The sequence below is a fragment of the Salmo salar genome, chromosome ssa15 (genome assembly GCF_905237065.1).
Source record: "Salmo salar chromosome ssa15, Ssal_v3.1, whole genome shotgun sequence".
NCBI classification, from domain to species: domain Eukaryota; kingdom Metazoa; phylum Chordata; class Actinopteri; order Salmoniformes; family Salmonidae; genus Salmo; species Salmo salar.
In genome coordinates, this window is record NC_059456.1 from 31598306 (window position 1) to 31611758 (window position 13453).

Here is a 13453-nt window from a genome sequence, read left to right on the forward strand (position 1 = left end):
ACAGACGATAAAACAGTTCCATAAGGCACACGGGCTATACAGAAAACTAACCACCCACAAAAACACAGGAAAAAACAGGCTGCCTAAGATTGGCTTCCAATCAGAGACAACAAAAGACACCTGCCTCTGATTGGAAGCCATACCTGGCCACACATAGAAAAAGAAACATAGAAATAGAAAACTAGAACCAAAATACCCTAGAACCCAAAAAAATTCAAAACACACAAAACAAACACCCCCTGCCACGCCCTGACCATACTACAATAACAAATGACCCTTTTACTGGTCAGGACGTTACACATACACACAGTACGCGTCCCAAATGGCACCTTATTCCATACACAGTGCACTATATTTGACCCGAGCCTTATGGGCCCTGATCAAAAGTAGCGCACTAAACAGGGAATAGGATGCCATTTGGGATGGAGATACAGTCAGACTCTGCAGCAGTCAGAGTGTGTTTACATATTCTCCACATGTCCAACTGTCTCTAAATGATTAGGTAAACTCTCTGTCTGTCTGTCTGTCTGTCTGTCTGTCTGTCTGTCTGTCTGTCTGTCTGTCTGTCTGTCTGTCTGTCTGTCTGTCTGTCTGTCTGTCTGTCTGTCTGTCTGTCTCTCTGTCTGTCTGGAGAACAATTTGTCTCTGAGGGCTGGGTGATGGTGTTCTCACATAGCTGTTCTTTGTATGATTGTGATGTTGTGTGTGTGTGTGTTGATTGTTTCTAACTTTTCAGATCATCACAGACTATTATCTTCAATTTGTACCCTGAGCCTTGTTCATGGCCCCATTTCAGAGCAGAAGAATGGAATGCACAAACACTCTACCTCTGTTCCACAAAGAGCCACAAAATACACTTTTATCTCTCAGTTGTTGGGCTGTGAAGACTCAGAGCTATGTACCTTCTACAGACGACAGCACTTCCTCTGCGCAGGAACAAGCGGTTTGTAACTTGGCAACCATATACTCAGGCTATGGTATGCATGGCAAAAAACACAATTTTCTCTACCTAGACAATTGGGAGTTTTTTATATATATATATTAATAGCTTGTTCTGTCATATAGGGCTGAATCCATGAGATCTTGAGGTCTGCATGCGTGACTCGATTTCTCTCACAAATATACTATTGACATGATTTATGCTTAAGTCAGAGTTGCGTGATCGAGAGAATTCAAGAGTTATTTATGCTATCCACCAGGATCAGGCCTCTATTGCAAAGTTGATGATATCTGATGGAGACAGGTCATTAAAAGGGGAATGAATGCAACAATGTGCTGTGGGCTGTATGTATGGTATATAGACTAGATGAGGGTAACTGATGGTGATACAGATGGGAATGCATAGCTGGCTGTTAAACTCCATCTGTAATGGTATTCTGCCTGATTCCTGATGCTAACAGCATGGGTTATATACACTGTGTGCAAACAGCTTCCTAATATTGAGTTGCACCCACTTTTGCCCTCAGAACAGCCTCAATTCGTCGGGGCATAGGATGCTGTTAGAAAGCGTTCCACTGGGATGCTGGCCCATGTTGACTCCAATGCTTCCCAAAGCCGTGTCAAGTTGGCTGGTAGTGGATCTCGACTCGGAATAGGTCGTTCCATCTCATCCCACAGATGCTCAATTGGATTGAGATCTGGTGACTGTGCAAGCCACTGCAGTAAGCTGAATTCACTGTCATGTTCGTGGAACCATTCCTGGACAATCCTAGTCTTGTGGCATGGGGCATTATCCTGCTGAAAAATCTATTCACAGATGAATACACTGCTGACATGAAGGGATGCACCTGATTGGCAATGATGTTCAGATATCCTGTGGCATTCAAACGTTGCTCCACTTTTATCAAGGGGCCCAATGTGTGTCATGAAAACACACCCCACTCCATCACACCACCACCAGCCTGCAATGAAGACATGCGGCATGATGGATGCATGTACTCATGTGGTTCTCCATGCCCTAGTCCTCCCATCAGCCTGAAACAGCAGGAACCAGAAAGCATCAGACCAGTCAATGTTTTTCCACTACTCCAGTGTCCAGTGTTTTTCGTCCTTAGCCCACTGCAACCGTAGTTTCTTGGTTTTTGATGAAAGAAGTGGAACTCTGTAAGAACGTTGGCTGCCATACCCCAATTGTGTCAAGGTGTGACGAGTTGTGCATTCTTCTATGGGTCTTTGGGCACCAACGTTGTACTGGACTGTCAGCCTCCTTTCTCCTCGTTCATCAATGACCTGTTTTCAACCACTGGCCTGCTGTTGGCTAGATGTCCTTTGGGTGGTGGACCAACCCAGCCGCGTTTCAGTTCTTGACACACTCAAATCGGTGTGCTTGGCACCTACTACCATATCCCATTCAAAGGCACTTAAATCTTTTGTCTTGCCCATTCACCCTCTGAATTGCACACATACGCAATCCATATCTCAATTGGCTTAACAATCCTTATTTAACCTGTCTCCTCCCCTTCATCTACACTGATTGAAGTTGATTTAACAAGTGACATCAATAAGGGATAATAGCTTTAACCTGGTCAGTCTATATCATGGAAAAATATTTTGTACACTCACTGTAGATTGTTTTATGTAAGGCTCCAAATGCCTAAAAGCTCTGTGAGAACAACATCTAGTACATGCACACGTGCACTGGCTCACACACACACACACTGGCTCACACACACACACACTCACACACACACACACACACACACACTGGCTCACACACACACACACTGGGCTCACACACACACACACACACACACACACTGGCTCACACACACACACACACACACACTGGCTCACACACACATGGGCTCACACACACACACTGGCTCACACACACACACACACACACACACACACACACACTGGCTCACACACACACACACGCCACACACACACACACACACACACATGTGCACTGGCTCACACAAACACACACACACACACACACACACACACACACACACACACACACACACACACACACACACACACACCGCTCAGCAGCAGATTATCACATGACATCACAGCCAGGAATGCACTCTTAAGGGTAAAGGTCATGTTTGGTGCCCTGGTAAAAAGCTAGCTAAAGACACTATATGTTTTCGTGATGATAATACATTATCTTCATTTAAGACAGTTTGCTACACCAGAAAATATTCCTGCAGCAACAGGAGATGGGAATTTCTATGTGGATTATAATTAATGAACATTTTTGTAGGGGTTGATCAATATTTCGTAAGGGAAAGTTGTGTACATTTGAACAGTATCTGTGTGGAGGCTTAAGGGTTGGCAATATTTATTTATATTTAACCTTTATTTAACTAGGCAAGTCAGTTAAAGAACAAATTCTTATTTACAATGACGGCCTACCCCGGCCAAACCCTAACCCGGACGACGCTGGGCCAATTGTGCGCCGCCCTATGGGACTCCCAATCACGGCCAGTTGTGATACAGCCTAGAATCGAACCAGGGTCTGTATTGACGCCTCTAGCATTGAGATGCAGTGCCTTAGACCGCTGCACCACTCGGGAGCCCTAGACAGATGATAGTAGCCTAATGCTAACGCTGTTAATGCTCACAGGTAAATCCAAATGACACCCTATTCCCTATGTAGTGCACTACCTTTAACCAGGGCCCATAGTGCTCTGGTCAAAAGTAGTGCAATATGTAGAGAATAGGGTGCCATCTGGGATGCAGTCTCTGTGCGTTGGTGGGGGGTCCCTTTGAATGTGGCCATGTTTTGTACGAGTACATAGATTCGATTTGATCTGCCTCAAAACCTAACAGAATGTAATTACCTGGCTCAAAGCAACATGGTTGGTTCGTCCTATATACAGTGCATTCGGAAAGTATTCAGACCCATTGACTTTTTCAAAATGTTGTTACGTTACAGCCTTAATTCTAAAATGGATTAAAAATATATATATCCACACACCATACCCCATAATGACAAAGTGAAAACAGGTTTTTTAGGAATTTTTACAAATGTATTAAAAATTAAACACAGAAATACCTTATTTACATAAGAATTCAGACCCTTTGCTATGAGACTTGAAATTGAGCTCAGGTGCATCCTGTTTCCATTGATCATCCTTGAGATGTTTCTACAACTTGATTGGAGACCACCTGTTGTAAATTCAATTGATTGGACATGATTTGGAAAGGCACACACCTGTCTATATAAGGTCCCACAGTTGACAGTGCATGTCAGAGAAAAAAACAAGCCATGAGGTCGAAGGAATTGTCTTTAGAGCGCCAAGACAGGATTGTGTCGAGGCACAGATCTGGGGAAGGGTACCAAAAATGCCTGCAGCAAGAACACAGTGGCCTCCATCATTCTTAAATGGAAGATGTTTGGAACCACCAAGACACATCCTAGAGCTGGTCGCGTGGCCAAACTGAGCAATCGGGAGAGAAGGGCCTTGGTCAGGGAGGTGACCAAGAATCTGATGGTCACTCTGACAGAGCTCTAGAGTTCCTCTGTGGAGATGGGAGAACCTTCCAGAAGGACAACCGTCTCTGCAGACGGAAGCCACTCCTCAGACGGAAGACGGCCAGACGGAAGCCACTCCTCAGTAAAAGGCACATGACAGCCCGTTTGGAGTTGCAAAAGGCACCTATAGGACTCTCATACCATGAGAAACAAGATTCTCTGGTCTGATGAAAACAAGATTTAACTTTTTGGCCTGAATGCCAAGTGTCACGTCTGGAGGAAACCTGGCACCATCCCTGGCACCAGCATGTTGGTGGCAGCATTATGCTGTGGGGATGTTTTTCAGCAGCAGGGACTGGGAGACTAGTCAGGATCGAGGCAAAGATGAACAGAGCAAATTACAGAGATCGTTGATGAAAACCTGCTCCAGAGCGCTCAGGACCTCAGACTGGGGCGAAGGTTCACCTTCAAACAGGACAATGACCCTAAGCACACAGCCAAGACAACACACTTAAACCTAATTGCTCATGTAAGTGGCTCTGAATAAGAGCATCTGCAAAATAACTAAAGTGTAAATGTAATGTTCATTTTGCTGCCTCCAACTTTGTTTTGGAGAATTTGGCAGTAGGTCCAACTGGCTTCACAATCGCAGACCATGTGTAACTACGCCGGCTCAGGACCTCCACATCCATCATTTTAACCTGCGGGGGGGTGCTGAGGAGTATTTTTGTACGTAATAAAGCCCTTTTGTGGGGAAAAACTCATTCTGATTGACTGTGGGTGAGCCTGGCTGCCAAGCAGGTGGCACTATGCCATCCAAGGCCCACCCATGGATCCACCAATGCCCAGTCATGTGAAATCCATAGATTAGGGCCTAATGTATTCATTTCAATTTCAACTGAACTCAGTAAAATCTTTGAAACTGTTGCATGTTGCGTTTATATTTTTGTTCAGTATAAATTGCTATAATGGCAATTGAAGATGTTCAAAACAGTGGCCAGACAAAAACAATGGATTTTTTCCCCTTTAGAATAACAAAAAAAACTATTTCATAGTCGATACTAATCCAGAGGGGAATGCCTTTACCATCCAAATTAATGAGGCCCTCTGGTTGACAGGGCTGTGGACAGCATGGCAACCATGTCCCACTTATCTTAACTTCCTGTTGTCCTATGGCATCTATGCTATGTGTTCTAGTGAGGTGACAGGTCAGTGAGGTACAGGGAAACAAGCAAATACCTGTTTACCTTTTGTTTCCTATTGAGCTGCCCTGTCCAGAGCCTCTCCGCTCATCCAACACACTGATAGATGTACCCTTAATGTCTTGTCAAGAGCTATATACGGGGGTAATCTTAGCAACCAGAACCAAATCAGCTATTTACATTTTAGACTAATACGGGAGTAAAATGGCTGTGTCTGATTCAGGGTTTTAGATGTCTCGTTGAGTGCAACCCGAATTTAACTCAAGGTCTTGTTGTGCGTCAGTTGATAGCTTGATTTCGTGTTGAGGCTCGGGTTTTGTTTAACACAGTCAAATTTGTCCGTACAGTGCAACAGCACACCTATTTCCTGGTCTGTTGCAACTTCAGCTGGTTCTGCATTTGCAGTATCTTCTGTGCGATATGCACACATAGCAGAAAATAGATCCCCCTGGCCCCTCACACACTCGTCTTAAAGTTAATTATCACACAGCCTTGGCTTGGCAGTCTGGTAATCATCCTGACAAAGACGCTACATGAGCCAGTGCCTGTGAGAGAGGAGGACTCTGCTCCAGATGAACTGATATGGCCTGATCTCATTGAAATCAAATTTGATTTGTCACAGGTGCCAAATACAACAAGTGTAGACTGTACAGTGAAATGCTTACTTACAAGCCTTCCCATCGATGCAGAGTTCAAATAAGAAAAGAAAAACACAAGATAAATAAAACACACGAATGAAGCTAGAGTACATACAGGGAGTAGCAGGTCAAAGTGCAGGGTTACGAGGTATTTTTTGACCTTTATTTAACTAGGCAAGTCAGTTAAGAACAAATTCTTATTTTCAATGATGGCCTAGAAGCAGTGGGTTAACTGCCTTGTTCAGGGGCAGAACGACAGATTTTTTTTACCTCGTCAGCTCAGGGATTCAATCTTGCAACCTTTCGGTTACTTGTCCAACACTCTAACCACTAGGCTACCTTCCACCCCTAGAGGTATGTACATGTGGGCAGGCATCCATCCTAGTCTGACGTTGGTGTGTGGTTCACGTCAGAGTTGGATTATTTACCCTCGATAGAGACTTACTGAGTCAATGGTCTCAGATAATGGCATATGAGTACTGTAGAGATTAGAGGTAGTACGACAGGACAGGGAGGTGGGGCTCAGCTGTTTAGATGGACTTATGTACCAAAGGCATCCTGTAACGGAACCAGGCCACCACTGATGCTCAGTCTGCTCTGCTGTGCTGCTCTGCTGTGGTTCCTGGGTAGTGAGCCGAGCAGGGACGGGGTGGAGGATGAGGATGAGGGTTCAGGCATGACCCAGACCTCTCTCTCTCTCTCTCTCTCTCTCTCAGTCTCCTCAGTGATCTGATCATGTTTAACGTCTTACTAGTGTGGCAGACTGAGTCGTCAGAATCAGAAAATCCTCTTTAGGGTGTGATGAGAGTGTGATAATAGAGTAGAGATTGTGTGTCTGCCAGAGTTCAGCTTAGTTAATAGTGGTTTAACACAGAGGGGATCGGCTGTTCTTACATGAGTTCACATCGCTGCTGAGTTTTTCCCATTAAAGTCACACTCTGTAAGATGTGCTCACCCAATCAAAGACTAGGCCACCGGCAAAATTGTAAACGTTACGGGGTAGCAAAAGTATCCCATGACATTTTCACATGCAAATAGCACTTGATTTATATGATATATCTGTGGTGCTCAACAATTGCTTATCGTTGTGGCAAGTATGTGGATTACAGACAGTACTGCAGTACTACGAAGTTGGCTTTTTTTATGCCTCTAATATAAAACAGAGTAATGTCATGCTGCATCATGTGACCAGGCAGCCCACTGGGGACACACTAGCTGAATCAACCTTGTCTCCACGTCATTTCAATGAAATGACGTTGAACCAATGTGGAATAGACATTCAATTCAAATCAAATCACATTTTATTGGTCACATACACATGGCTAGCAGATGTTATTGCAAGTGTAGCGAAATGCTTGTGCTTCTAGTTCCGACAGTGCAGCGGTATCTAACAGGTAATCTAACAATTGACGTCTATGCCCAGTGGGAGACCTCCACTCATGGGGCCGATTAGATATATCCTGACATTTCCATTTCCCTATCGCCCCAAGATCATAATCTTTCATTTTTATGATATTGAATCATGATGAGATTTACTTTATCCTTAAAGTATAACATGAGATGACCCTATGTCTGACATAAAATACATGGAGACATATCACGTTGAGGGATCAACCATAAACAGTCATCCACCCTGTGGCACATCACATTTACATTATTCCATGCAGGCTCCATCCAATAGGAGACCTAAATACTTCATTCTGATAGGATAGACAGAGGACATCTCACTTCCTTGTTTGTCTTGCTCAGTTTAGTCTGATTTGCATGAACATTATCTCTATTACGGATTTCGGAGTCAGATTAACGTTCTGATTCTAACTCCTACAGATACAGTGTCCTGTCCCCTGGGTGGATGGCTGTCCGTTGCCGATGTGTCGATAAAGTTTTGACTGTAATATAAATGACACTGCCTTTTTACTATTAGCAGAGTTCAACAAGCTGTTGACCTCTATAGACACAAAGTATTGTCTCTTGACACACACAGGACTGTGTGGTTTTGTCTTCATGGGCTACTGCTTGACTGATGACTGCATATGCATATTTTATGGTGATGTGTTATTCGGGGTCACCGTGTCTTTTAGTAGTTCAGTGTGTCAGGTGGTTGGTTGTTGCTTCTGGGGGGTGTCTGTATGCTGTTGGGTTGAACTGGGCTGGTTGGCTTGTGGTGTGGTGTATTTTAGTATGTCAGTCAATCAGTCAATATGGCACATTGTTATGGTCTTGTCAGTTGGGTGTCATATTGTTTGGGCTGTACTGTATCTGTAGCTGTAGCAGGACAGACAGCTAAAGGCAGCAAGGTGTCAATGACAGGACCTCATCATAATTCATGACTAGACGAGATTCATCTCTGCAGCTCCTAACGAGAGCTGTGCAGCTACCAGTCCGGAGCCTGTGGGTTCAATTTCCTGCTGTCACTCGCTCTGTGCTGTGCTGGTTGCTGCACACACACTCGATGCAAACTGCGCTTCACTCATTTCCTGCTTGTAGTGTAGGTCTACAAGGGCCCCATCCACAATCCCTTCTCAGAAAAAAACATTGCTCTATATGCCTTAACCGATTCCTGAACTAAAAATTACTTTTAATTGAGAATCCCAGGCCTGAGTTATACATACTATCAGTTATTGGAAGCACTGCACTGTGACATATTGTGTAAACTAAACATACCTGTAATACTTGTCATCCTCCTCCCAGTTCCCAGAGTGTGGATTCTTTGGCATGTACGACAAGATCCTTCTGTTCCGCCATGATCTGACCTCAGAGAACATCCTGCAGAGACTGACGTCAGCGGAGGACATCCATGAGGGAGACCTGATCGAGGTGGTCCTCTCCGGTGAGACCTGGAAAAGGGTTGGAGATACTCCGTGTCACAAGAGATGAGGTTGATATTGAGAGATGAGGTTGATATTGAGAGATGAGGTTGATATTGAGAGATGAGGTTGATGTTGAGAGATGAGGTTGATATCAAGAGATGAAGGAGATTAATGCAGGGTCGTAACATTATGAGTTGGGATTATGGTTCGTTGTTTAGCTAGCTAGCTACACTTCTAAACAAAAGACTATGCCCGTAACCATTTCAATAGAATGTTCATGATATCACTGCGACAACTGTTGATAGACGGAGATGGTAAATTCGCTCTGGCTATCTACTCTTTCAGAGCACTCTCTTCTGATTGTGCCATAATAACAGAATTAATTTACGAACGCTCAACACCCGTTGAATATGGCCAGTGTCAGTAAACGTTGGCAAAAAAAAGCGTAATTAAATTGTTGCCAGCAGCACAGTTACAGTCACCTACTTTCTGGATAACATGAAAACAGCCTAACCAGCTCTGCTACGGTGAGTAAAATGGTCAGAGTGGTCTCATTTGTGTCTGGACATAGCTAGCAAGCTACCCAACGTTAGCCAGTTAGCTTGGGTGCTTGATTGCTGTTGTTAGATCAGAATGCTCGGATCAACCCTACTCCTTGGCCAGAGTGTCCAGTGTGCACTCTGAACGCTCTGAGATGGAAACGCTCTGAATTTATGAACCGGTCAATCTGACAATGCTCTGAGCGCACTCTGGCACTCCAGATTTCATTTATGAACGCAAGCGTAGTATAAACCAGCCTTTAATCTTGACATTTTTGGTTGTTCAGTACATGGCCTCACATGTGAATCCTCAAAGAGATGGGTGGGGCTAAGGCTTAAGAGGGTGTGAACGATGCTGAATGGGTGCAGACAAAGAAGAGCTCTCCAGTAGGTGTACCAAAACATTCAAGGGCCATTTTCTCAAACGTGATGTTACAAGTCTTTTAACTTTCAAAGCAGAATTACTTTCCCATTGTTCCTCAACTGTAGTGTATAATATACAGTTTTCTAGCTCTGAGTCTCTACTTTAAAACATTTTTAAACACTATTTAAAATGTTGCTACATAAGACTGAATCGAGCCAGGCTGTCACATTTAGGATGTGGCACGATGTATCCCCTTCAGTATTCATCCCCTATGTCAACCGATGATAACCCCATAACATTTTCGGTGGGCATATTCCCTTTCAATGGCAGTGCCTTGTGGTCTGTTGTTGATCATCCTAGGTGTGAAACTCAACTAACACCTGAACAGCAACACACCCCAGAGTAGTATTCATGTAGAATTCCAACACACAAGACGAAATGTATGAACTCACAGCCCAACCACACAAGACTCAACCCCAGACCACTTCCTGATCCTCTGTGCTTGTTTTTGGTGCAGCACGGCCCCACAGTCAGTGCAGATGTAGTGTTGATTAAGTTTTAGTCTGACTGTTCTCTACGTTTCTCCATCGCCTGCTACTCTGTGTGCTCAGGATAAAAGACCAAAATGTCATGTTTTTCCCTCTCTGGTTTTGCCCAGACAGGCCTGCTGAGTTCAGCTCCCTGTCACCTTATTTGATCTGCTCTGTTCTGCTCTATTCTGCCCTGTTCTGTTTTGCCTTATTCTGCCCTGTTCTGCTCTGTTCTGCGCTGTTCTGCCCTGTTCTGCTCGGTTCTGTTCTGCTCTGTTCTGCCCTGTTCTTTTCTGCCCTGTTCGACTCTGTTCTGTTGTAATGTGTTCTGCTCTGTTCTACTCTGCTCTGCCCTATTCTGCCCTGTTCTGCTCTGTTCTGCCCTGTTCTGTTCTGTTCTACTCTATTCTGTTCTGTTGTAATGTGTTCTGTTCTACTCTGCTCTGTTCTGCCCTGTTCTGTTCTACTCTATTCTGTTCTGTTCTGTTGTAATGTGTTCTGTTCTACTCTGCTCTGCTCTGTTCTGCTCTGTTGTGTTCGGCTCTGTTTTACCCTTTTCTAATGTGTTCTACTCTGTTCTGCCCTGTTCTACTCTGTTATGTTCTGCTCTGTTCTGCAAGGTCTAAGCTGGTGTCGCTCAGAGACCGTGGCAGATTACTCTTGACTCCCAATTTCAAAGCCATGCAATTTATATTTCTGCAGTTGCTGATTCTCCGTGATTGATGAGGACGTTGATTGTGACCTGATTAATGTTGCTTATGCACTTTCACATCTATCCCCACTTAGTAATTGTTAGATTAAGGATAGGATAAGACTATTATTATCATGTATAGTCTTATGAATACATTTTAGGTACCTAACCTGTTTGTCATTTAGAAAACCAATAGCAGAGCAGTGTGTTTTTCTCTGAGTGCAGAATGCTCTCATCTCTCCTCTAAAGTGAATAATTGCTCTTTCAGAACGCTGTCTGGTTTGTTGTGTACTCACTGAGAATGCGGTTGCTATGGCGCTGTTTTTCATTTCAACCACTTGGCCTTCATGTTCGCCTATTGATAAAAAGACAGAGAGGTGTTTATGAACAGTAAATCTATTTTCTTAGAAAACGGACGTGAAATTAAGGGTTGGACTGAGCAAAGAGCAAAGGTGGCTAGACTTCAGAGAGAAAGAAGCCAATTTGTGCCCTCAGAGAAATGTCCAACAGGGAGAGAACAGGCATGTCACTCAACAGTTCTCAATGTAACTACATTAAAGTGACTCATGAATACCCCAATTAACTATGTCTACGTCCCAAATGGCACCCTATTCTCTATATAGTGCACTACTTTTGACCAGGGCCCATACTACAGTTGAAGTCAGAAGTTTACATACACCTTAGCCAAATACTGGCAGTTCTTCACAATTCCTGACATTTAATCCTAGTAAAATTCCCTGTCTTAAGTCAGTTAGGATCACCACTTTATTTTAAGAATATGAAATGTCAGAATAATAGTAGAGAAAATGATTTATTTCAGCTTTTATTTCTTTCATCACATTCCCAGTAGGTCAGAAGTTTACATACACTCAATAAGTATTCGGTAGCGTTGCCTTTAAATTGTTTAACTTGAGTCAAACGTTTCGGGTAGCCTCCCACAAGCTTCCCACAATAAGTTGGGTGAATTCTGGCCTATTCCTTCTGACAGAGCTGGTGAAACTGAGTCAGGTTTGTAGGCCTCCTTTCTTGCACACACTTTTTCAGTTCTGCCCATAACATTTCTATAGGATTGAGGTCAGGGCTTTGTGATGGCCACTCCAATACCTTGACTTTGTTGTCCTTAAGCCATTTTGCCACAACTTTGGAAGTATGCTTGGGGTCATTGTCCATTTGGAAGACCCATTTGCAACCAAGCTTTAACTTCCTGACTGATGTTTGAGATGTTTCTTCAATATATCCACATAATGTTCCTTCCTCATGATGCCATCTATTTTGTGAAGTGCACCAGTCCCTCCTGCAGCAAAGCACCCCCACAACATGATGCTGCCACCCCCGTGCTTCACGGTTGGGATGGTGTTCCCCCTTTTTCCTCCAAACATAACGATGGTCACTATGGCCAAACAGTTCTATTTTTGTTTCATCAGACCAGAGGACATTTCTTCAAAAAGTACGATCTTTGTCCCCATGTGCAGTTGCAAACCGTAGTCTGGCTTTTTTATGGCGGTTTGGAGCAGTGGCTTATTCCTTGCTGAGCGGCCTTTCAGGTTATGTCGATATAGGACTTGTTTTACTGTGGATATAGATACTTTTGTACCTGTTTCCTCCAGCATCATCACAAGGTCCTTTGCTGTTGTTCTGGGATTGATTTGCACTTTTCAAACCAAAGTACGTTCATCTCTCGGAGACAGAACGCGCCTCCTTCCTGAGCGGTATGACGGCTGCGTGGTCCCATGGTGTTTATACTTGCGTACTATTGTTTGTACAGATGAACGTGGTACCTTCAGGCGTTTGGAAATTTCTCCCAAGGATGAACCAGACTTGTGGAGGTCTACAATTTTTTTTCTGAGGTCTTGGCTGATTTCTTTTGATTTTCCCATGATGTCAAGCAAAGAGGTACTGCGTTTGAAGGTAGGCCTTGAAATACATCCACAGGTACACCTCCAATTGACTCAAATTATCTCAATTAGCCTATCAGAAGCTTCTAAAGCCGTGACATTATTTTCTGGAATTTTCCAAGCTGTTTGAAGGCACAGTCAACTTAGTGTATGTAAACTTTTGACCCACTCATGTGTCTGAATAGTAACACAACCACAAAGGCACAATGTTCAAGTCAACCATAATGAGCGTCGGGCAGTTGTAGGTTACATCCTGGATGTCGATAAATGGTGATTCAATATGTTGTTAGAATCGTCAGGAAAGTAACAGAAAATGACGGGGGAGATGTTTTGTGGTCGGAGGCGATAGGACGGC

At 43.8% G+C, this 13453-nt stretch overlaps 1 protein-coding gene across 2 annotated transcripts in view; it reads left to right on the top strand.

The window, feature by feature from the left end:
• LOC106571242 (serine/threonine-protein kinase D3) overlaps positions 1–13453 on the top strand; it is a 76502-nt gene that overhangs the window by 42121 nt on the left and 20928 nt on the right. For both annotated transcript variants that reach the window (XM_014144035.2, XM_014144036.2), the window contains exon 3: positions 8961–9099. In XM_014144035.2, coding sequence (XP_013999510.1) covers positions 8961–9099 — 139 coding nt within the window. The remainder of the gene's footprint in view (positions 1–8960; positions 9100–13453) is intronic.